The 23,178-nt window shown below is 54.7% G+C and overlaps 4 protein-coding genes across 6 annotated transcripts; all 4 read left to right on the top strand.

The window, feature by feature from the left end:
* Positions 1 to 3,628: 3,628 nt before the first annotated feature.
* On the top strand, positions 3,629 to 8,659 carry Hyal1 (hyaluronidase 1). Of its 2 annotated transcripts, XM_070005319.1 has the most exons (5): positions 3,629 to 5,510; positions 6,223 to 6,383; positions 6,474 to 7,143; positions 7,580 to 7,669; positions 7,785 to 8,659. In XM_070005319.1, exons 1-5 carry the CDS (start codon positions 5,490 to 5,492, stop codon positions 8,100 to 8,102), a joined length of 1,260 nt encoding a protein of 419 aa, XP_069861420.1. In that variant the 5' UTR covers positions 3,629 to 5,489; the 3' UTR covers positions 8,103 to 8,659. The 2 variants fall into 2 exon arrangements, with proteins under 2 accessions (XP_069861420.1, XP_069861419.1); XM_070005318.1 differs by having other exon boundaries at positions 3,630 to 5,510; positions 6,223 to 7,143.
* Positions 8,660 to 9,645: 986 nt separating this feature from the next.
* Naa80 (N-alpha-acetyltransferase 80, NatH catalytic subunit) lies at positions 9,646 to 13,258 on the top strand. The gene is made up of 2 exons (XM_070005316.1): positions 9,646 to 9,896; positions 11,871 to 13,258. Exon 2 carries the CDS (start codon positions 12,287 to 12,289, stop codon positions 13,052 to 13,054), a length of 768 nt encoding a protein of 255 aa, XP_069861417.1. The 5' UTR covers positions 9,646 to 9,896; positions 11,871 to 12,286; the 3' UTR covers positions 13,055 to 13,258.
* Hyal3 (hyaluronidase 3) lies at positions 10,184 to 16,543 on the top strand. Its single transcript, XM_070005315.1, has 4 exons — positions 10,184 to 10,265; positions 14,182 to 15,095; positions 15,695 to 15,784; positions 15,908 to 16,543. The coding sequence occupies exons 2-4, from the start codon at positions 14,199 to 14,201 to the stop codon at positions 16,175 to 16,177; spliced, it is 1,257 nt and encodes a 418-aa protein (XP_069861416.1). The 5' UTR covers positions 10,184 to 10,265; positions 14,182 to 14,198; the 3' UTR covers positions 16,178 to 16,543.
* Positions 16,544 to 16,931: 388 nt separating this feature from the next.
* Ifrd2 (interferon related developmental regulator 2) lies at positions 16,932 to 23,056 on the top strand. 2 transcript variants are annotated; one of them, XM_070005313.1, is made up of 12 exons: positions 16,932 to 17,172; positions 19,310 to 19,429; positions 19,519 to 19,603; positions 20,193 to 20,317; positions 20,387 to 20,544; positions 20,677 to 20,727; positions 21,193 to 21,371; positions 21,460 to 21,565; positions 21,837 to 21,974; positions 22,083 to 22,211; positions 22,304 to 22,399; positions 22,550 to 23,056. In XM_070005313.1, the coding sequence occupies exons 1-12, from the start codon at positions 17,115 to 17,117 to the stop codon at positions 22,628 to 22,630; spliced, it is 1,326 nt and encodes a 441-aa protein (XP_069861414.1). In that variant the 5' UTR covers positions 16,932 to 17,114; the 3' UTR covers positions 22,631 to 23,056. The 2 variants fall into 2 exon arrangements, with proteins under 2 accessions (XP_069861414.1, XP_069861415.1); XM_070005314.1 differs by lacking the exon at positions 16,932 to 17,172 and adding an exon at positions 17,853 to 17,949.
* The last annotated feature ends 122 nt before the right edge of the window (positions 23,057 to 23,178 follow it).

The raw sequence follows: 23,178 nt of genomic DNA, 5'->3' as shown, positions 1-23,178 counted from the left end.
TTTTCTATTGATTGGAATGCAATTGAGCCCCACCTTGTATGAGTTATGTGAGCAATGGCACTTGCTCTGCTTCTACCTCTCCTCCTGCACCCCAAAGTTAATTCGTGTCTGTCTCCTAGCCTTGCCCGCCAAGGGAGAAAGGGGAAATAGATGTTTGATCTTCCCTGCTTCCAAGGACAACCGAGTCCTGCCGTGTGTCTCATCTGGGTCAGAGCCTTCCCGTGGGTCTAGTAGGGAAGAAGGCAGGCAGGGGATTGGGATGTCAATGTTGAGGTTCAGTCCCTCTCAAACTAATAATTGACAGGGCTGAAGGGTAGCACCCGAAAAAATATATTGTTCGTGTGTGTGTGTGTGTGTGTGTGTGTATTGTTCGTGTGTGTGTGTGTGTGTGTGTGTGTGTGTGTACCTCTTCTCCTAGCTACTTTAGGAGGCTGAGCTCCAGAAAACCAATTTGACTCCAAGCCAGCCCAGGTAGAACAAGTCCCTGAAATCCATCTCCAATTGGCCAATAAAAAGCCGGGTTGGCCCTGACACTGGAGACTCATACCTGTAATCCTAACTACCCAGGAGACTGAGATCTGAATATCACAGTTTGAAGCTACAAACCCAACCCCTCAAGGAAGTCCTGGAGACTCTTTATCTCCAGCTAACCACAAAAAAAAAAAAAAAAAAAAAAAAAAAAAAGCCAGGTGCCAGTGGCTCACACTTGTCATCCTAGCTACTCAGGAGGGTGAGATCTGAGGATTGAAGTTTGAGGCCAGCCAAGGCAGGAAAGCCCACGAGACTCTTACCTCCAATAAACCACTCAGAAAACCAGAAGTGGTATAGTGGCTCAAATGGTAGAGTTCTAGCTTGAGCTGAAGAGCTGAGGGATGGTATTCAGCCCAGAGTTCAAGCCCCATGACCAAAAAAAAAAAAAAAAAGGCCAGAAGTAGAGCTGTGGCTCAAGTGGTTAGAGTACCAGCTTTAAGCATAAAAGGTCTGGAGGTTACAGATGCTTAAGCCCCAAGCCCGGGACCAAAAGGAGAAAAAGAAAATGCCCTCCAGCAGAGTCAGAGCAACCCTTGAGCTGCTAAAAAGACCCCACCTCTCTCCTTAGACATCAGATCTACCTGAGGTCACCTCTGTGACTCACATTTTTACACAACCCTACCCTCAGGAAATTTACTGACAGGGAAATCACTCAGCCGAAGGGCCTGGGTGGGAAGCTTGCACAAGAGCCTGATTATCAAAGAAATACTAAAATGGGTCGGAGGTTGGGAAAGCCACCCTCCTTCTGCACTTTCTACAAACGGTAAAAGGCTGCGGGAAGGGGCTGGGAAGGTGGCTCAGTGGCAGAGTGCTTGCCTTGCATGCCAGAGGCCCTGGGTTTGATTCCTCAGCACCGCATAAGAAAAAAGAAAAAAGCCGGAAGTGGCGCTGTGGCTCAAGTGGTAGAGCACTAGCCTTGAGCTGAAGAGCTGAGGGACAGCGCCCAGGCCCAGAGTTCAGGCCCCATGACCAGACCCCCCCCCCAAAAAAAAAAAGGCTGCAGGAAGTTGGAACACAGCCTATAATGAGTTCAGACCTCGGTTTGGTTTTGAGTCAACTGCTGGTAGAGGTAAGAGGGGCCTCCCTGGAGTTGACTTCATCTGAAGGCAGTAAACATGCTAAGCATCCATACACCTGGCGACATATCTGTAAACCCCATGAATATAAACCTCTGTGCTCATGGGAATGACAAAATTGGAGGCACAGACTAGATACCAAAACCACATCAAAGGCTAGGTGAGGAGACTGTTCCAGACAAAAAGACGTGGATGAGAGGCACTGTGGTGAGGGAAGTAAAGCCGGAGGAACTAGCTTGACCATCCAGTGTCAACTGAGATGGTAAACAGGTCCCTCCAAACTGGGGGCTGGGGGCTGATGTTTGGAATCCTAGCTGTTCAGGAAGCTGAGATCTGAGGATTGAGGTTCAAAGCCAGCTTTCATCTCCAATTAACCACCAAAAAAAAAAAAACCCAAAAAAGCTGGAGGTGGAGCTGTGGCTCAAGTAGTAGAACTCTAGCCTTGAACAAAAAAAAGCTCAGGTACAGTGCCTGGGCCTTGAGGTCAAGCTCATATACACATGTGTGCATGCATGCACATGCGTACACATGCACACACACACACACACACACACACACACACACACACACACACACACACTAAATATTCCTCTTTATCCCTCTGGATAAAGATGGTAGAAAGCTGGATGGTAGTGCCAGGTGGTTGATAGAAATGTACATAGTCACAGAGGAGGTAGATACAGAAATGGAAGGGTTCCAAGTTCTTCTGGCCATGGTAGGGAGAAGCCAGAACAATAATGAATAATAATGATGAATAATAATGCATAAGATGGAATCCAGCAGAGAGAGGCCAGGTCAGGAAGGAAATGTGACCTGTCTCCCCCACCTGTCATTTTCTATACCTGTGACTTTCCTTGGTATAGCAGTGACGCATGTGTAACTTCTATACCCATAAAACACCAGATCCACACGACCTTTCCCATCTATAACCAACTCCTATAGACCTGTCAACCCCACAATGGGCCAAGAGTTGATCCCTATATACAGGACACCTCCCCGCACCGCCGTCCCCCCCTACCCCCCGCCAGCTGTTACCTTCCTGAAACATCTGTCTTCTCTCTACCTATGGCCTCTCCTACCCCCGTTCATCCTATACCCTTCCATGTCCATACCACAACACCACAACACTCTGGACATGAGCAAAAACGCAACCCAAGGCAGCCAGAACTACCTTGGGGGAGGAGGGGTTGGGGAGGGAGGAGCAAGGGGTAGATAAGTCAAGGAATTGAGGAGAAAGGTAGCTTAGGAGCCTGAAGCATGTAGAGCCAGAGAAAAGTCAGAATTGGATCATTAAGCGCACACGCGCGCGCGTGCGCGCGCACACACACACACGCACACACACACATACACACACACACACCTTGTAGGAATCCAATTAGACTGGCCGAGCAGGAATAGGCCTATAGGCAGGGCCTTTGGGTACATACTTGAGCACTTTCCCACTGTTCCAGCCTTCCTTCTACCTGGGCCTGAGGCCGGCTACAAACTACTGGCCTGCTGAGTACCAGGATTGTGCCAACTGCAGCATTTCTGGGGGCATTGGGAGGTAGTGGGGAGAGCCAGGTGCCTGGCTACTCTGAAGGCTGAGATCTGAGCATAGAGGTTCAAAGCCAGCCTGGGCAGGAAAAGACCGTGAGACTTATCTCCAATGAGCCGGCAAAAGGGCAAAAGCAGAGCTGTGGCTCAGGTGGTAGAATGTCAGCCCTGAGCAAAAAAGGCTCAAAGAGAGCAGCACCCAGGCCCTGAGTGTAAGTACCAATACCAGGCCTCAAAGAGAGGGACAGAGACTTCTCTCATGTTCTCTTGACTCCTCAGACATTGAGAAGTTGTGCCAGGTTCTCTGGGCTACACATTCATCACCCTTCCCCTTTCTTCCTTGTTCCTGAATGAACAGGATCAGTAGCCAAGGTCTCTATGACTTGATCCTTGTCTTGATTGATTTGCCCAGGGCCCAGTCTCCCAGCTTTTTTGTTGTTGTTGTTGCCAGTCCTAGGGCTTGAACTCGGCCTGGGCACTGTCCCTGAGCTTCTTTGGCTCGAGGCTAGCACTCTACCACTTGAGCCACAGTGCCACTTCTGGCTTTTTCTGTGTCTGTGGTACTGAGGAATCGAACCCAGGACTTCATGCATGCTAGGTAAGCACTCTACCACGAAGCTACAGTCACAGCTTAGGCCACAACAGTCTGGGCTAAGTAAAACTACTAACACAGCACAAATTGCATTTAAAGAGATTAAAGGACTTTATAAAAATTAGAAGAAAGACACCACCTTCAGGAAGCAAATGCTGAAGTTCACAAGCAGACCTTAGAAATCTGAATATCAAGGGCTGGGAAGGTGGCTCAATGGTAGAGCGCTTGCCTTGCCTGCCTGAGGCCCTGGGTTCGATTCCTCAGCACCACATAAGCAAAAAGAAAAAAGCCGGAAGTGGCCCTGTGGTTCAAGTGGTAGAGCACTAGCCTTGAGCTGAAGAGCTGAGGGACAGCACCCAGGCCCAGAGTTCAGGCCCCCGACAGGACTCTCCCCCCCAAAAAAAGAAATCTGAATATCAAGATCAAAGGATAAAAGTATATAGAAAAGCTGGGACACTGGTGGCTCATGCCTGTAATCCTAGCTTACTCAGGAGGCTGAGATCTGAGGATTGTGGTTCAAAGCCAGCCTGGGCAGGAAAGACTCTGAGACTCCTATCTCCAATAAACCACCAGAAAACCGGAAGTGGCAGCCCCATGACTGACAAAAAAAAAAAAAAAAAAAGTATATAGAAGGACAACTTTAGAAGTCAGAATTGGGGAGGAGGGACAACCAGTAGATACCAAAACTCAATGCTCAGGTCTTCACATCTTAAACAGCACCCAGCTGTTTAATTTTTTTTAATTGAAAAAAAACAAATATATTGATCATAAATAGCCAATACCCAGTCTTGATTTTTTGCTTTGTTTTTCGGACGTCCTGTGGTTTGAACTCAGGACTTTGCACTTGCCACTTGAGCCATGCCCCTAGATCAGTTTTCATCTATCAACACAGTTGTAAAATACATTTTGTTTTCGTTTTGTATGGGACATCATGTGTGCCAGCTCATCACTCCATCAATGAGCCACATCTAGTCCTGTAAAATATATTTTAAAATATTGTTTGAAAGCTGGGCGCTGATGGCTCACGCTGTAATGTTAGCTACTCAGGAGGCTGAGATCTGAGGATCACGGTTCAAAGCCAGCCCGGGCAGGCAACTCTGTGAGATTCTTCTCTCCAATGAACCACTCAGAAAACGGGAATAGCACTGTGGCTCAAGCAGTAGAGCACTCATCTTGAGCTGAAGAGTGCAGGGACAGCATCAAAGCTGTTCAAGCCCCATGACCGATCAAAACAAAAAGAAATAATATATATTAAGTGTTGAGGAGCATAGCTCAGTAGTAGAATGCTTGCCCCACGAGCCTGATATCCTAGGGTTCCATCTCTCCAACCCTGTTGCTTTAAGGAAGAAGGAATCCACCAAGGCAAGAATGTCTATGGTCGGCTACTGTCATCATGGTAGCGATCTAGAGAAAGTGTATTCTCTGAGCCTATAATCCTCAGGAACCCGGACGCCAGATCTCAGCAGCTTCCTCCCAGCTGCCTGAGCCTCCTCCCTACCTTTCCAGCTACACAGCACAGCCACAAAGCCCTGCCAGTGGGTGTGGCCACTGCTAGCCCACCCCTTACCCCACCAAGGCTCCACCCCCAGATGGGGTGGGGTAGTGTGACCATCTACAAAAACGCTCAGGATTTCTAGCAGCAGCTTTCTCCTCTTGGAGGTTCTGGTGCAGCTGGGGCTTTGGAGTGTGAAGGCAGAAACTCTGGCCAAACCCTGTCTAGGCTCCACACTCTATAGAGTCAGCAAGTTTGGAAGATGAAGCTCTTCTACCCTGAGGTCAGCAGGGACAATTGGGCAGCTGGGGGGAGGGGGTAAGGGGGGGGTGAGGGGTCCAGAAGGGCTGGGCTGATCTAAGCCACTGAGCATCTTTTTCCTAGTGGTTACTAGGAGTTCTAGCGGAAGTGATCATGAAGTGTCCCTCTGATCTAACAGGGCTGTCTGGAGTGACAAGTTTAGCTCAGCCCCTTCTTCCAGAGGAGATGTCATGGCCTCGCTGGTCCTTGGGAAACACGGGGAGACAATCTTTAAGCCAGGGCAAGATTGTTGGGAGGCAGATGACCTAGGCGTGGCCCTAAGTGATTGGCGTATCTCCTCTAATGGCAGTGTTCCCCTTTGGGCTTCTCTTCATCGACCTCCCTGACCACTGTAGGGCAATGTTTAACTCAAACCAGAGCCAAGAAGCCAAGCGCTGGTGGCTCCCGCCTAAAATCCCAGCTACTTAGGAAGCTGAGATCTGAGGATCACGGTTCAAAGCCAGCCTGGGTAGGCAAGTCCGTGGACCGGAAGTGGCGCTGTGGCGCAAGTAGTAGAGCTGAAGAGCTCAGGGACAGTGCCCAGGCCCAGAGTTCAAGCCCCACGACTGACAAAAACAAAACTAAACAAAAACCAGGGCCAAGGATGGATATGTGAGCAAGGGATTCATCCCACATACCCTGAGCAGATGACAGAAAGTTCCAGGCCTCTCCTCAGCTTTGCCTCCCTTGGCCAGGTGTTCGCAGACCCACTCTGTGCTACCACAGCCCAGTTGCTTCGCATCTGTACTCTCTTCTTGATCTTGCTGGACCTGACTCAAAGCTCCAGGGGTCCTGTGGTAACCAACCAGCCCTTCATCACCGTGTGGAATGCCAATACCCAGTCGTGTCTAGAAAGGTACGGCGTGGATGTGGATGTCAGTGTCTTCGATGTGGTCACCAACCCAGGGCAGACCTTCCATGGTCCTAACATGACTATTTTCTACAGCTGGCAGATGGGTACCTACCCTTACTATACAACTACTGGGGAGCCAGTATTCGGTGGCTTGCCTCAGAATGCCAGCCTGTATACCCACCTGACCCGCGCATATTGGGACATCCAAGCTGCCATTCCTGTGTCTGCTTTCTCAGGACTGGCAGTCATTGACTGGGAGGCATGGCGCCCGCTCTGGGCCTTCAATTGGGATTCCAAGGACATTTATCGGCAACGTTCCCGGGCCCTGGTACAGACACAGCACCCTGATTGGCCAGCAAGCCAGGTGGAGGAAGCAGCCAAAGACCAGTTCCAGGAAGCTGCGCAGGCCTGGATGGCAGGCACCCTGCAGCTGGGCGAGACACTGCGTCCTCGTGGCCTCTGGGGTTTCTATGGCTTCCCCAATTGTTACAACTATGACTTTCGGAGAGCCAACTACACAGGGCAGTGCTCACATTACATCCGGGTCCAAAACGACCAGCTAAGATGGCTATGGAACCAGAGCCGTGCCCTCTACCCTAGTATCTACATGCCCACAGAGCTGGTGGGCACAGAGAAAGCACAGCTGTTCGTGCGGCATCGTGTGGAAGAGGCATTCCGTGTGGCTGCAGCTGCCAGGGCCCCTCACCTGCCTGTGTTGCCCTATGTGCAGATCTTCTACAACATGACTAAACTTCTGCCCTTGGTAAGTTTTGTGGGATCCCACCCCCCCATCCCTGCGTTGTAGGGTTTGAACTTGGGGCCTGGGTGCTTTCCCTGTGCTTTTTTTTTGTGTGTGTCACTCATGGGGCTTGAACTCTGGGCCTGGGCGCTGTCCCTCAGCTCTTCAGCTCAAGGCGAGTGCTTTACCACTTGAGCCACAGCACCACTTCTGGTTTTCTGGGGGTTCACTGGAGATAAAAGTCTCCAGGACTTTCCTGCTTGGGCTGGCTTTGAATTGCGATCCTCAGATCTCAGCTTCCTGAGTAGCTAGGATGACAGGCGTGAGCCACCAGTGCCTGGCATATATAGCTATATATTACTTATTTATTTAGCCCATCCATCAGTGTCACAGAAATCGGCCATGGGAGCCAGGAAGGGCAGTTCAGAGCTGTGTTGTCTGTGTTGTTTTTTTTCCCCAGGAAGAGTTGGAGCACAGCTTGGGGGAAAGTGCAGCCCAAGGGGCAGCAGGAGTCGTGCTCTGGATGAGCTGGGTACACACGAAGACCAAGGTGAGCTGAGGCCTAGGGGCAGAGAGGAGATCCCGTTCCGCCCTTCCTTCCCACTGCTGCCCTAGGTAAGTGGATGCATGGCTGTGGTGTCTCTAACACTCCCCTTCCCACCCAGGAATCATGCCAAGCCATCAAGAACTATATGGATACCACACTGGGGCCCTTCGTCCTGAACGTTACCAGTGGAGCTCTTCTCTGCAGTCAAGCACTATGTACTGGCCATGGGCGCTGTGCCCGCCGCCACAGCCACCCCCAGGCCCAACTGTTCCTTAACCCTGCAAGTTTCTCCATCCATCTTACACACGGTGGCAGACCCTTGACCCTGAAGGGTACCCTCTCACTTGAAGATCGGGCGCAGATGGCTATGAAGTTCAAATGTCGCTGTTACCAGGGCTGGCGGGGAGCCTCGTGTGAACAGAGGGACATTTGGTGATGGGCAGGTTCCATACATTGAGTAGAACTCATGCAGTCTTGAGGTGACCACAGCACAGGCACGCAAGTCATGGTCATAGTCAGATACTATCCTGGGCATCTGTCCTGCACACACACACACACACACACACACACACACACACACACACACACACACACAGGCTGAGAGAGTTAGAACCTGAGGCAGAGATCAATCATCCTTTTCCATGTCCTATGAGGTTATTCCTCAGGATCATAGACAATTCCTCCAGAGACACTGAACCAGCCTTTCCGGTGGTCATTCACAAAAGATGCCATTCACCAAGGGCCTGTTCTGTACTAAAGCTGGCTAATTTGTTTAGTTTTCACAATGAGTCTGTGAGGAAGAAAACCAAGGAACCCACAGGGAGAGGGAGGTTGCACAGCAGAAGTTCAGATCTAAGCTGTCTGGTTCCAGAGATGGGGTCCTTGCTCACCTGCTCTTGAATAACTTGATAACCAGCACTGCAGGACCTACTGATTCACTGAGACACTAGCACCACCCCACCCAGCAAATAAAGCAGACGTGATGTGATTTTATTTAGGAGATCTGTTTATTTGAATGCTGAAAGTGGGCCAGCTCTGGTATCCAGGATGCACCGCAAAGGTTCCTCTTTTTTAGTCCAAGTCTAACATCTGTCTGAGGGCAGCGACTAACCAGAACCTTGTTTCTATGTTGGGCAGGGGGCAGGATCCTGTCCCCAGGGAACCCAAATAAAAATGGGTGCTGGGTGCTGGTGCCTCACGGTCTGTAATCCTAGCGACTCAGGAGGCTGAGATCTGAGAGTCACAGTTCAAAGCCAGCCTGGGCAGGGAAATCCATGAGACTCTTATCTCCAATGAGCCACCAGAACATCAGAAGTGGTGCTGTGGCTCAAGTAGTAGAGCACTGGCCTTGAGCTGAAGAGCTCAGGGACAGTGACAAAGGCCCAGAGTTCAAGCCCCGTGACCGACCCAAGATAGAGAGAAAGAGAGAGGGAAGGAGGGAGGGAGAGGAGAAAGCCACTAGGTTCTAGTGGCTCAGGCCTGACTCAGGAGCTACTCAGGAGGCTGAAGATCATGGTTCGAAGACAACCCGAGCAGGAAGGTCTGTGAGACTCTTATCTCCAAGTAACCACTAGAAAACTAGGACTGGAGCTGTGGCTCAGAAGGTAGAGTGAAGCACAAAAGCTTTGGGAAGGCACCCAGAGCCTAAGTTCAAGCCCCACAACCGCCCCCTCCCCGCCAATGGGACTTTAGGGTCAGAGCCTGGGACGAGCTGAGGCGGGGCGGGGGAAGCAGGGGCGGGGCTGGTGAAGCAGGGGCGGAGCTAACGTCGGAGGCGGGGCAAGGGCTGAGCTGAAGCGGAAGTGAATCCGAGCCAGACCTGATTGGGAGACACACGGACCTCAGAGGCGGAGTCTGAAAGGGCAACCGGGCTGGAGGAAGGGGGGCGTGGCCATCCGGAAGCCACGCCCTCGCCTCCACAGGGGCGGGGAAGGGACTGAGCCTGCGCCCTCGTCCTGGTGTTGTGACGTCGCAGAACGAAGGGGCGGGGCCGGGGCGGTGACGCTCCGGCGTCCCGGGGCCGGGCCTGGCAGCCGTGGAGGAGCTCAGGGGAGAGTTAGTGACGCCGTCGACTGTTAAAAACCCGCACGTGTCGGCCGCAGCACACCGCTGGGGGGGCGGGGGGGGGACGGGACGCAGCCGGAGCGGGAGGACCGAGGAGTGTGAGCCGGAGACCGTGAGAAGCCGAGCCGTGCGGACACAGAACACCCAGCACCAGCATTATTAACATGTCAGTACCGCCTCGCCCTCCCTGCGCGTCGCTCGTCCCCCCCCTCCCCACCTTGGAGGTCCCCGCGTGCCCAGGCCCTCCCTTCGGGTGCAGGCCGAGCCACACCCAGCCCTGGAGTCAATCTTTCGAACCCCTTACCTGTGACCCATGGAGGGGCGGGGAGGGGGGGGGAGTCGAGGCCCCTGGGGCAGCCCCGCCCACTCCCGCGCGTCGCCCCGCCCACAGTGGGCGGGGCTGCGCTGCAGCGTTCATTCAGCCTGTGGGGTAAGCTTGTGGGTGGGGGGGGAGCGTGGTGAGACCTGAGGGCCCACCTTGAAGCTTCAGGCCTTGGGAGCGCCGCTTCTTTCTGTAGAGAGGTGGCTGAAACAGGTGAGGGGGCCGAGGGGAGGTGGGGTGTGGCACGAGGAGAATTGGGAACTATATTATTAAGGACTAGCTCCAAGGGCTGGCGGGAAGAGAACCAGGAGGAGCTCAGTGGAGAGGAGAGGAGACCACTATGAGAAATTACACAGCGTGTGCTGGCGGAGTGGCTGGCCGTGAGTTCAAACCCCAGTACCACAGGGAGAAAAAAATAAAAATAAGGAGGAAAGGAGTGAGCCCCCAGCACAGATCCTCTCCTGCTAGGCAAGATCTCAAATAATATGAGCAGAGCTGGAGCTTGTCGCTCACTCCTGTAATCCCAGCTACTCAAGAGGCTGACATCTGAGGGTCGTGGTTCAAAGCCAGCGGGGACAGGACACCCTTGAGATGCTAATCTCCAGTTAACCACCTAAAAAGTCAGAAGTGCAGCTGGGGGTGTGCACTTGAGAGTGGTAAAGCACGAGTCTTGAACGCACAAAAAAGGCCAGGGACAACACCCATGTCCCGAGTTCAAGCCCTAGGAGGACCAGTGCACAAAAAAAGCCAAAAAACAAAAAAAGATGGGGGACTGGGAATGTGGCTTAGTGGTAGGGTGCTTGCCCAGCATGTATGAAGCCCTGGGTTCAATTCCTCAGTGAAACAAACAGCTGGAAGTGGCGCTATGGCTTAGTGGTAGAGTGCTAACTTTGAGCAAAAGAAGCCCAGAGAGTGCCCAGGCCCTGAGTTCAAGTCCCAGGACTGACAAAAATAAAAAGATGGACAACAATAGGGTTTGCGCACAGGATTTCTGAGCCCCCAACTTGGAGGCCGTTGGCCACCTCTGGACATATAAGGAAGCTGTGGTCCTTATCTTGAGTGATTACAAAACCCAGAGGGAACCTGGTCCACAGTTGTAACTGTCTGGTGCAATTGCGGGCCCCACACTGCACCCCCACCTGGTGTTGCTGGGACCCCATCTGGTAGAGTCAGTTGGATCTCTGTTCAATGTCCTGAGCTGGGCAGAATCAGAAAAGGAGCCAGAGATTTTTGTGACTGGGCAGGGAAGGCAGAAGAAGGAGGGGAATGCTAAGCTTCGAGAATGAGTGCCCAAAGGTCAGCGAGACATGGGCATGGTCCAGGAAGTTGAAGAGGCCGGCAACTGGAGGCAGAGCTGCTAGGTAGGAAAAGGAAGGAACAGGCAGCTCCTGGAGAGGTGTGTTTCTTCCAAAGAGAACCTCAGATGGGTGAAAGCAGTAGCTATGGTGTCTGGTTTGCATTTTCTGTCCAAGGCCAGCCAGGCTTAGTAGTGGAATGCTAGAGAGAAAGAACTGGGAAACAGGCTGGGTTGATCATCTTGGGGAGGAGAAATGGATAGCCAGGCAGATAGAGAAGCCAGAACCCCTGGATTCTACCCTAGCCTTCAGCTTACCATCTTTCTCAGCTTTCCTCCAATATGTCGTAGGATACTGGGATACATGCACCTGAATTCTCTCCCCCAGGGTAGAGAAAACAGGTCTCTTCCAGGCCCTCCGTACCATCAGGTGAGTGTAAGATCGCTGCGCAGTTTCAGGATACACTTAACTCCCTTTGCACTCATTAGTCCTTCCCTACCCCAACTGTGTCCTCCCGATACAGCCCAGCCCAGCTGTTATTCCCCAGGAGGGGAGCCTTGTGGTTTGAGGAGATGCCACTGCTTGGAGACTATGGCCCTATCCGACTGGCACTGAGCCACCTGCAGCCTAACAGGAGGTGACCTTGGCTCCCAGCCTGCCTCACCTGAGCCTGGATCCTACATGTAGGCAAGAGCTGACCCTGAGCTCTGGCCCAGCCAGGCTGCTGTCCCCTACCCTAGACACCCTGAGCACTGGATGGAGCTGATCCTGAGTACCAGCCCGGCTAAGCTGACTCTGGTTCCTGCATGCCAGCCAAAACTGACCCCGAGATTCAGCTTGAACAAGCCCACCCTGGATCCCACCCACCAACCAGAGCCGCCCCTCCCCGAGCATCAGCAAGCTAGTTGAACTGCCTTTGGCTTCCATCTACCTTGAGAGATGAACCTCAGTCCTAGCCCACCTGAGCTCCCCCTGGATCCTGCACCCCAGGCCAAGGAGATCCCAGTGCCCAGCCTGGCGGAGTTGACCCTGGAGCCTGCCCACTGCCGACCTGAGCTGCTGGATGCTTGTGCCGACCTCATCAATGATCAGTGGCCCCGAAGCCGGGCCTCCCGGCTTCACTCCCTGGGCCAGTCCTCAGATGCCTTCCCGCTCTGCTTGATGCTCCTGAGCCCCCACCCCTCCCCTGAAGCAGCCCCCACTGTGGTGGGCCATGCTCGCCTGTCACGAGTTCTAGACCGGCCCCAGAGTCTCTTAGTGGAAACGGTGGTGGTAGCCCGGGCCCTGAGGGGCCGTGGCTTTGGACGGCGGCTCATGGAGGGTCTGGAGGCCTTCGCTCGTGCCCGAGGCTTCCGACGGCTGCACCTCACCACTCATGACCAGCTGCACTTCTACGCACACCTGGGCTACAAGCTGGGTGAACCTGTGCAGGGCTTGGTCTTCGCCAGCCGACGGCTGCCTAGTACCCTGCTTCGTGCCTTCCCTCAGACCCCCTGGCCCCAGACACCCTGCAAGACTCCTAGCCTCACTGCCAAACCTGCCCCACGCGGCCACACGGGGCCCCCGTTACCACCACCTCCGCCCCTGCCCCTGCCCACCTCCTCTCCACCCCCACCTCCGCCGGGGCCTCTTCCACCCAGCCTGATACAGACCCAGTACCAAGACCTGAAGGGATGTCCCATATTCTGGATGGAAAAAGACATCTGAGGGCTACCCAGGAGAAGGCGGCTATCCCCCAGGTCACTGGACTGCCCAGGCGGCTGGCCATACCTCAACCTCAAGCCCCTGGTGGGGGAGAGGAGGTAGCCTTAGTCCGGGCATCTTTCCTGTGTTCCAGCAGGGCCAGAAGTGGCTTCATAGTTCTGCCGCAGAGCCGTTAGTATGGCTGAATAAAGGCTTCCGTTGGGTGTGGCTGCGACCATTTTATTTGTTAACCATCCTGTGACCCTGCTCATGTCCTCCATCCTGACAAAAGACACCCAGATCCAACTTGGCCCTGGAGTCACTGATGGGGTGATAACTTCCCCTTTATCCCCTCCCACCCTGCTAGGCCCTAGAGACAGAGACTATTCCCTCTCCTTTTCACTCATTACTATTCGCTGAGCACCTACTATGTGCCAGGCCCAGAAATGGACATAGCCAATTACACAGATAGTTTCCCTCCTCACCCCCCACACACTAAGAGAAGAGACCTGGCATGACTGTAGCAAGATCCACGGCTGGGACAAGGGAATTCAGTAGTGTCTTGACATTCCCTCCTGATCCAAAGAAACCTAAAGGAAATGGTGTTCAGCAGAGACCTGAGTGTTGAATAGGAATGAAGTTAGGCCAGCAAGGAATATTTCAGGGGAAGGGAGAAGAACAAAGAGGACTCTGACTTGCTGTGTGGGAGAGGTCTCAGAGGATATGCTGATATCCTTGACAGAGAGGGAGAAGGCCAGAGGTGTGTGGTGTGTGGGGTGTGGTGGTTCTGCGAAATCAGTTGGACCCTAGAGAGCCATGCCTTGCCCTGCCCTCATTCTTTCTTTTTTTTTGGCAGTCTTGGGACTTGAATTCAGGGCCTGGGCACTGTCCCTGAGCTGCTTGTGCTCAAAGCTACCACTCTTAACCACTTGAGCCACAGAGCCACTTCCGGCTCTTTCTATTGATGTGTGGTACTGAGGAATTGAACCCAGGGCTTCATGCATGCCAGGCAAAGCACTCTCTACCACTAAGCCACATTCCCAGCCCCAGCCCTCATTCTTGGGCAGATTGCTTTCTGGGCTTTCCCTGCGGTGGGGAAGGCCTGGCCTTGGCCATGGACTCTCTCTGCTCACACCTCGTCTCTCCTGCAGGTTTCCATCTCTGTGGCATGACCGCGCAGCTAGGCCCCGCCCTAGTGCTAGGGGTAGCACTGTGCCTGGTGTATGGCTGGCCCTTCTTGAAGGCTCCTGAGCGCCCTTTCTCTGTGCTGTGGAATGTTCCCTCAGTACGCTGTAAGACCCGCTTTGCTGTACGCCTCCCACTCAAGGCCCTGGACATCATAGCAAACCACGGCCAACATCTCCATGGCCAGAATATCACCATCTTCTACAAAAACCAGCTTGGCCTCTATCCTTACCTTGGGCCCAAGGGCATAGCTTACAATGGGGGTATCCCCCAGGCTGTGCCCCTACACCGCCACCTGGCACGAGCTGCCTACCAGATCAACCACAGCCTGGCATTCAACTTCTCTGGCCTGGCAGTGCTGGACTGGGAGGAGTGGTATCCACTGTGGACTGGAAACTGGGGTCACCACCGCCGAGCCTACCAGACTGCCTCGTGGACTTGGGCGCAGCAGGTGTTCCCTGATCTCAACCCTCAGCAACAGCTCCACAAAGCTCATGCTGGCTTTGAGCAGGCAGCCCGGGCCCTGATGGAAGATACCCTCCAGCTGGGCAAGGCGCTGCGACCCCATGGCCTCTGGGGTTTCTATCACTACCCGGACTGTGGCAATGGCTGGCACAATATGGCTTCTAACTACACCGGCCACTGTCGTGCTGCTACTCTTGCCCAAAACAACCAACTGCATTGGTTATGGGCCGCCTCCAGTGCTCTCTTCCCCAGCATCTACCTCCCGCCCAGGCTGCCACCTGCCCACCACCAAGCCTTTGTCCGATACCGCTTGGAAGAGGCTTTCCGTGTAGCTCTGGCTGGGCACGTCCACCCTCTACCCGTCCTGGCCTATACCCGCCTCACGTATCAGAACTCTGGGAGGTTCCTGTCTCAGGTAAGTAGAAGCTAAAACCAGGAAGTCTGAGTCCAGGGCCCTGGTCCTGTGTTAGAAAGGTCTGAGAAGACTTTGCCCAGGGAGACTTGGGGAGTGGTCCTGATCAAGAAAAAGGCCCTATTCTAGAAACATCTGACCAATGAGGCAAGGCTCAAGAGATGGATAGGGCCCAGCCTTTGGAGCTTTTAACCAAGAGGACTTATTCTGAGTGGAGGGCGTGAGAAATCACTCAGAAGCTCTGTTGCAAAGGAGCCCCCACGATCTAGAGATAGAGTCCAGATCATGGCAGGGAACCAGTTTGTTTTGTCAGGGCCTGGGTACTGTCCCTGAGCTCTTTTTGCTCAAGGCTAGTTAGTGCTCTACCACTTTGAGCCACAGCATCCCTAATGGTGTTCTGGTGGTGAATTAGACATGAGCGTCTCACAGACTTTACTACCAGGGCTGACTTTGAACCATGATCCTTAGATGTCAGCCTCATTAGTAGCTAGAATGACAGTTGTGAGCCACTGGTGCCCAGATTGAACCAGTTTCTTTATGGTTAAAAAAAATGGGGTGGGGGGAGACAGTTCAGCCTGACTTAACAGCTCTTTTATCTCCAGAATGACCTGGTGCAGACCATTGGTGTGAGTGCAGCACTAGGGGCAGCCGGCGTGGTGCTCTGGGGGGACCTGAGTTTCTCCAGCTCTGAGGTGATCATTACCCCCTTCCACTTACCTTATATAGCATATGCTGGGGTTCCCAGGGTGAGGGAGAGGCCACATACATCAAGACTATGGAGTATAAGCATTGACCTACCCTTCCCTTTTCCCTAGGATGCATGTTGGCGTCTCCATGACTACCTGGTGGGCACCCTAGGCCCCTATGTGACCAGTGTGACCAAGGCGGCTATGGCCTGCAGTCACCAGCGGTGCCACGGCCATGGCCGCTGTGTCCGGCGAGATCCAGGGCAAAGGGAAGTCTTTCTGCACCTGCAGCCAAATGGCAGCCTTGGAACTTGGGAGTCCTTCAGCTGCCGCTGTTACTGGGGCTGGACGGGACCTACTTGCCAGAAACCTAAGCCTGGACCGAAAGAAGCTACATAAAAGCCCAGGGACCCCTCCCTCCCTGCCCTGGCCAGCTCTTCTCGGCTGTTGCTCTCCCAGTCCTGGGAGAAATCCCCTTTTTGTTCCGCTTACAACACCCACTTCCTCCCTACTGCCCTTGGGATCCCTGGTGGGAAAGCGGGGGTGGGGGTGGGGGGGACGCAGGGGCTCTCTCAGGCCCAAAGAGAATCAGTGTTCCAGCAAACTAGGGTTGGCAGCCCTACACTTCACTGGATCCACACAGAAGTCACAGGAAACCCATCCAGGGGCAGTGGGGCTTGAGGCAGAGCTGAGTCCCGGTCTATTAAGTGCTAAATCGTTGTCTACATTCTGCTTTCATTATAAAAGTCACATTTTTTTTTCTAACCACCTGAGGTTTGTCTATTTCCCCTATTCCATCAAACCCAAGCTCCTCTCACGTTCCTCAAACCCAAGCAACTTCACAACTTCTCGCAAGTGCCCTCCTCCAAGGGTCCTGAAGTGCCAACCACGCCGCGAGACCTGCCCGGGGCGGCAAGGGCGGAGGGTGGGAGGGTCGGAGGAGGGAGGGCGCAGGGCATTGTGGGTGCATAGTTTAGTTGGAGCGGCGTCAGTTTGTGGGGCTCCAGAGCGGACTACGATTCCCATGGTGCGGTGCGCCCAGCCGGCGGCAGGGGGAGGGGGCCCTCATCTGTGCGCACAGCCCTCTGGGAATCGTAGTCCCGGGCGCGTGGATTTGGGCCAGAGTGGGGTGTCCGGGAACTTACCTTCCCAGAGACCAGTTTGACAGGGCGGGGCGCCTCGAGAAGATGGTGGGGCGCGCGGCGTGTGGCTCCCGTCGCCCGTCCAAATCTCAGTGCGGTGCACTGGCCAGCGTTTTGCTGGTCTGGAGCCCTTGTCCGCCAGGTCCCTGACCCCGCGCCCACCCCCGCCACAACACGCACTCCTGCTTCCCAGCATGCCCCGCGCCCGTAAGGGCAACGCGCCCCGCAAGGGCGGCCGGCGCCGCGGAGGAGGTGAGTTGGGGGGCGCGGGGTGGGGGCTGGGCGGGGGGGGAGAACCCTACGTGGTTCCTCCGGGGGTTCGGACGCCCCTCGGTCAGCTCGGTCTTGTCGATCACTCCTAGGCCCGCACGTGCCCCGGGACGCACCGGCCACGTGTGCGCCCAGACTCGGGCCTCGCCCGCCGGGGGTCTCCCGCGCCCCCAGCTGCGACTGGGCCGCCACCTGAAGCCACAGGGGCTTCAGTTTCCCCATAAGCCTTGCTCCTCTGTTGTTCGTTGACAGTGGACCAAGCGGGAAGACAGTCAGCCCCCCCCTCCACGTGTGCGCGCGCGCGTGTCTGTGTGTGTGTGTGTGTGTGTGTGTGTGTGTGCGCGCGCGCGTGCCAAGGCCTGGTTCTTCCCTGAAGAACCGGGAAGTGGACCGAAGCCTCACCTGTTTTGGATAACTGAGGGAGGTGCCCTCAGGACGGTACAATACTGGAGCCCTGGCAGTTCAGCCCCAGGGAATAGGTGAAAACCCTAGAGCCTGAGGTCCGAAGGGATCCTTGGGTCTCCTTTATCAGCCTGCGCCAGAAGTCTGTGGTGTGCTGTCAACACATATGTTTATTCTGCTTGGGTAGGGTGCCAGCCAGACACAGCTTTAACCTGACCGCCGCCCTACTGGGGCTTTTGGTGGGGATACATTTGTTCAGTGTAACCATTTCATAACAAGGACGGGTGCTGGCACCATTTGCTGAAGAGAGCCAACCCCAAATGGAAACCTGGGAAACCCGATGGGAGGGACTTCTGGGTGAGTCCTAAGCGGTGGAGAAGAGTCTAGGTGTTGTGTAATGGCAGCCAAAAGAACCAGAGCACAGAGGCCCGAGTGAGAGAAGGCTGGGCTGTTTGGGCATGCAGAGTGGTAAGATAATAGGTGTGCAGAAGAAGCCTGTGTGTAGCTGGACCTTTTCCTATGGGCAAGGAGCATAAGTACCTGAGCTGTAGAGCCAGTCTGGTAATTAAAACCTATCTGGTCATCTTTGCCAAAGTCAGTCCCTAGCCCTCGACTGAATCTACACATCATGTGAACCCACACATCCTGGCGCCACGGACCCCAATATTTCCCTATTGTGAACCTGTGTTTTTTTGTTTGGCCTGGGCGCTGTCCCTGAGCAGTTCAGTTCAAGGCTAGCACTCTACCACTTGAGCCACAGCGCCACTTCAGGATTTTTCTGTTTATGTGGTGCTGAGGAATCAAACCCAGGGCCTCATGGATGCTAGGTAAGCACTCTACAGCTGAGCCACCTTCCCAGCCCCGTGAACCTGTTTTTAAAGGCTGATATAGTCAAGGACCACTTCTGCTCTTTCAGGATCAGGAGGTGTCAGTATGTTTATACCAAGAGCTAATAGTCCTGAGCAGAATAAAGGAAGCTCAAAAGAAAATTTATTTGAAGCAGGGTGCTGATGGCTCACACCTGTAATCCTAGCTACTCAGGAGGCTGAGAGCTGAGGATCGGGGCTCAGCCAGCTGGTGCAGGAAAGACCATGAAACTCCTATCTCCAATAAATCACCAGAAAACCAGAAGTGGCACTGTGGCTCAAGTGGCACTGGCCTTGAGCTGAAGAGCTGAGGGACAGCGCCCAGGCCCAGAGTTCAAGCCCCACGACTGACCAAAAAAAAAAAGTATATATATATTTGAGGTACAGGGAGCTTGGCTTCTGGCCCAGGCTCATAGGTAACTTGAGAAGTGTATTGGCCTGAAGCAGAGCTGTAGCTCATTTGTCTTCGGCTATTCCACCTGAAAGAGCTGCTCTTGACACTCTACTTTGTCATTAGAGAAACTTTGGTTTTAAATTCTGGGCAACTGATCCAGTAATCTCTTCTTTCTCCCTTTCCCTCTTCTCTCCCTTTCTCCTTTGTGCCAGTCCTGGGGGCTTGAACTGAGGGCCTGGACACTGTTCCTGAGCTCCTTTTGCTCAAGGCCAGCACTCATCACCTGAGTCACAGTTCCACTTTTGGCTTTTTGGTAGTTTATCGGAGATGAGAGTCTCATGGACTTTCCTGCCCAGGCTGGCTCCGAACAACAATCCTCACATCGCAGCAGCATCCTGACTAGTTAGACATGAAGTGCCAGTGCCTGGCTCTCAAATGCCAATTTTATGCTTCCCAGGTGCCCGGAGTAGTGCCCAAGCGGACTCAGGGTCCAGTGAGGATGATGCAGCCAGCGAGGCCCGCAGCACCACCAGCGAATGCCCCAGCCTTGTCAGCACCGCTGCCGAGGACGGCCTGGGTGAGAGCAGGTGGCGGTTTCTGGCAGGGGTTCAGAGAGGGCTCCATTGAACAAGGGCAAGAAGTCGTGCTGACCCACTGGCCTTGCAGGGGGTGATGCCGTGGATGAGCAGGGTCAGCAGGAAGACCTTAAGGAAAAGCTAAAGGAATATGTGGACTGCCTCACAGACAAGAGGTACCTCTGGCTGCGAGCCAACGCCTATCTATATTCAGGGTCCTAATCAGCCTATGCCAGGTATGAGCGAGAGAGGAGGATCGGCCCATATGACCTCGCTTGTGTGTGTGTGTGTGTGCGTGCGTGTGCGCGCGCTGATCCTGGGGCTTGAATTCCAGTCCCTAGGTTTTATCCTTGAGCTTTTTTGCACAAGTCTAGCACTCTACCAGTTGAGCCACAGCTCCACTTCTGGCTTTTGGGGGTGGTTCACTGGAGATAAGAGTCGCATGGACTTTCCTGCTTGGGCTGACTTGGAATCTCGATCCTCAGATCTCAGCCTCCTGAGTAGCTAGGATGACAGGCGTGAACCACTGGCAACCCCCCCTTTTTTTTGGTCAGTCGTGGGGCCTGAACTCTGGACCTGGGCGCTGTCCCTCAGCTCTTCAGCTTAAGACTAGTGCCCTACCACTTGAGCCACAGCACCACTTCTGGCTTTTTTCTGCTTCTGTGGTGCTGAGGAATCGAACCCAGGGCCTCATGCATGCAAAGCAAGCACTCTACCACTGAGCCACCTTCCCAGCCCCAACCTGCACTTCTTTAATTCCCCCAGTGCCAAGACCCGGCAGGGAGCTCTGGATAGCCTGCGTCCAGCTCTCGCCTCGCATCTGCTCCCTGACTTCCTGCTGGAGCGCTGCTTCACACTGTCTGATGCCCTGGAAAAGTGCCTCAAGAAAGGTCAGGTCTGGGGTGTCTGGGGCAGGCGATGACAATGGCTGCCTGGCCTAACCGAAAAGCATCTTGCAGGGAAGGGTGAGGAACAGGCCCTGGCTGCCGCTGTGCTCGGCCTGCTCTGTATACAGCTGGGCCCCGGACCCAAAGGAGAGGAGCTGTTCCGCAGCCTGCAGCCCCTGCTGGTCTCGGTGCTCAGCGACAGCACAGCTAGCCCCACCGCCCGGCTGCACGTGAGTGTCCTGCCTCCATCAAGCCTCTCCTCCACCCCGTCTCTAAGCAGAGGGTGGCCTCCACCTGCCCTGCTTCATGACTGAGAACCTAGGCTCACCCCTGACCGTGGCCCGGTTTTGTTCTCCCAACAGTGTGCTTCTGCTCTTGGCTTGGGCTGCTACGTGGCTGCCGCCGACATCCAGGTGAGTGGTTTTGAGACACAGGTGTTAAGAATTCCTAAGATCCCCGCTAATCCCAGTTACCCAGGAGGCTCAGATCTGAAGGTGAAGGCCCGAAGCCAGCCCCGGTATCTCCTGCTCAGCCACCCACAGCTTTACCATCAGGGAGCTCCCTTGCTGGCCCGGATAGCAGCAACATGAACTGGGCACTCTGCTGGTGGCTCCTGCCTGTAATCGTAGCTAACCAGGAGGCTGAGATCTGAGGATCGGGGTTTGTAGCCAGCCTGGGCAGGAAGGTCTATGAGATGCTCATCTCCAGTTAACCACTAAAAAGCTGGAAATGGACCTATGCTCAAATGCTAGAGTAACTAGCAGTGTCCAGGCCCTGAGTTCAAACCCCAGAACTGGCACACATGCACGCACACACACACACACACACACACAGCTTATCCTTTGTCCCTAAACCATTCTCTTGCCTTGTGCTCCTAGGACCTGTTGGCTTGCCTTGCCTGCTTAGAAGCTGTTTTCAGCCGGCACTGCGCTGCAGGCGGCTCCGCCCCTGCTGTGATCCCCGCCAGTTTGCATGGCCTGCTCGGTGCTGCCTTGCAGGCCTGGGCGTTGCTGCTCACCATTTGCCCCAGCACCCATCTCCGCCATATCCTTGACAGGTAGGCACGGCTGCCCGCTGGGAGCGCCTGGGGAGTGTTTGGAGGAGCCTCCCACCTACACGGATAGCTTAGCCTGCCCCTTCCCCAGGCGGCTGCCCCAGCTGCCCCAGCTGCTGTCCAGTGAGAGCGTGAACCTGCGCATCGCTGCCGGCGAGACCATCGCGTTGCTCTTTGAACTCGCCCGGGACCTTGAGGTGCGAGAGACAGTGGGGGGGGGTACCCTAGCTGTCGGGACTCCCCAGACTGGGTAACAGAACATGTCCCCGGAAGCAGCAGCCCGGGGTCCTTCTGAAGGGGGGGAGGTGGCCACAGGTTGACAGGCTCGGAGCTAGGATGAGGGGTGGCCCCCTTGGCAGAGGCCTAGAAGGGGCTGCAAGGGGCAGCAGGGAGGAGGCAGGGCGGCGAGTGGCAGCCAGGAAAGCTGCCACCCTGCAGAGCTGGAGCCTGCTCTCCATCTCCCCGCAGGAGGACTTCATCTATGAGGACTTGGAGGCCCTCTGCAGCGCTCTGCGCACGCTAGCCACGGACAGCAACAAGTACCGCGCCAAGGCCGACCGCCGGCGCCAGCGCTCGATTTTCCGTGCTGTGCTGCACTTTATTGAGGTGTGTGTGTGTGTGTGTGTGTGTGTGTGTGTGTGTGTGTCCTAGCATGTGTGTGTCCCCAGATGTAGCCACCAAAGCCCAGCGGTGTGGGTCTTACCCCCCTTACAGGGTGGTGAATGTGAGGAAGAGAAAATCCGCTTTGGATTTGAAGTGCTTTACGTGGACAGCTGGGCTCGGCGCAGAATCTACGCGGCCTTCAAGGAGGTGCTGGGGTCCGGCCTGCACCACCACCTCCAGGTCCGGGTGGGGAAAAACATCACGGGGGGGAGGCCGCCCCGCCTGGCCGCGTGGGAAGGCCCCAAGCTCACTGCCCTTCTGTCTGTCCCCAGAACAATGAGTTCCTCCGGGATGTCTTTGGCCTAGGCCCCGTGCTGGTGCTGGACGCCTCTGCCTTGAAGGCCTGCAGGATTTCTCGCTTTGAGAAGGTTTGTACCCTTCACCCACGGCTGTTTTCCCTTGAGGAGGAGCTTCCTGTGAGCTGCAGGAAGGATCTGGTCTCCCTCCTTCTCTGCTCACTAGATCTACTCTCCACCTCCATTTCCCCCCTTTTCTTTGCCTCCTCCCTCCCCCCCCAGCACCTGTACAACGCTGCCGCCTTCAAAGCCCAAACCAAGGCCCGGAGCCGCACGCGGGATAAGCGGGCGGACATCCTATGAAGCCGATCACCAAGACTGTCCGTGCCCCTGGCTGTGTTTTTTAACCGAAAATGGTGCAAGAACTGGCCCCTGCCAGTGATTGTCACTTTATTATTATTATTATTTTTTTAAATGAGAAAAACCGAAAAACAGAACACAGGGTGGGAGGATTGGGGAGGGGGGTCAGCACCCTTAGAGGTCTGGCTCCTTTGTCCCTGCACTCAGCCCCTGCGGCCTCTTTCCTGCCCCATCTCAGGGTGCCCAAGTGTGTGCCTTTCCCAGGGCTTGAGGGGGCAGGCGGGCGGGTGGGTGGGGGGGCTCTGCCTTTTCTTTCTTAGGCCTTGCTCTCTTAGGGTGCCTGGATAGGTACCCCCCCCAGCAGGGAGGAAGGTCAAGAGCTACTTGGAATGGAATTGTGTGCTGGTTTTTAAAGATGACAAGAAATGATGTCCTGCCTAGCCTCCTGTGGTCTCGGGGTCTTGGAGATTTCATGGGTGTTCCCTCTCCCCCCTCCCCCTTGTTCCCTGCTGCATCTCCCCCCCCCCCCCCCCTTGCTCTTTAAGGCAGTC

The sequence above is a fragment of the Dipodomys merriami genome, unplaced genomic scaffold (assembly GCF_024711535.1).
Source record: "Dipodomys merriami isolate MVZ:Mamm:240054 unplaced genomic scaffold, mDipMer1.0.p SCAF_68, whole genome shotgun sequence".
Lineage (NCBI taxonomy): Eukaryota > Metazoa > Chordata > Mammalia > Rodentia > Heteromyidae > Dipodomys > Dipodomys merriami.
Note: the sequence above shows the minus strand (reverse complement) of the source record. Positions and strands in the feature narration are given on the sequence as shown.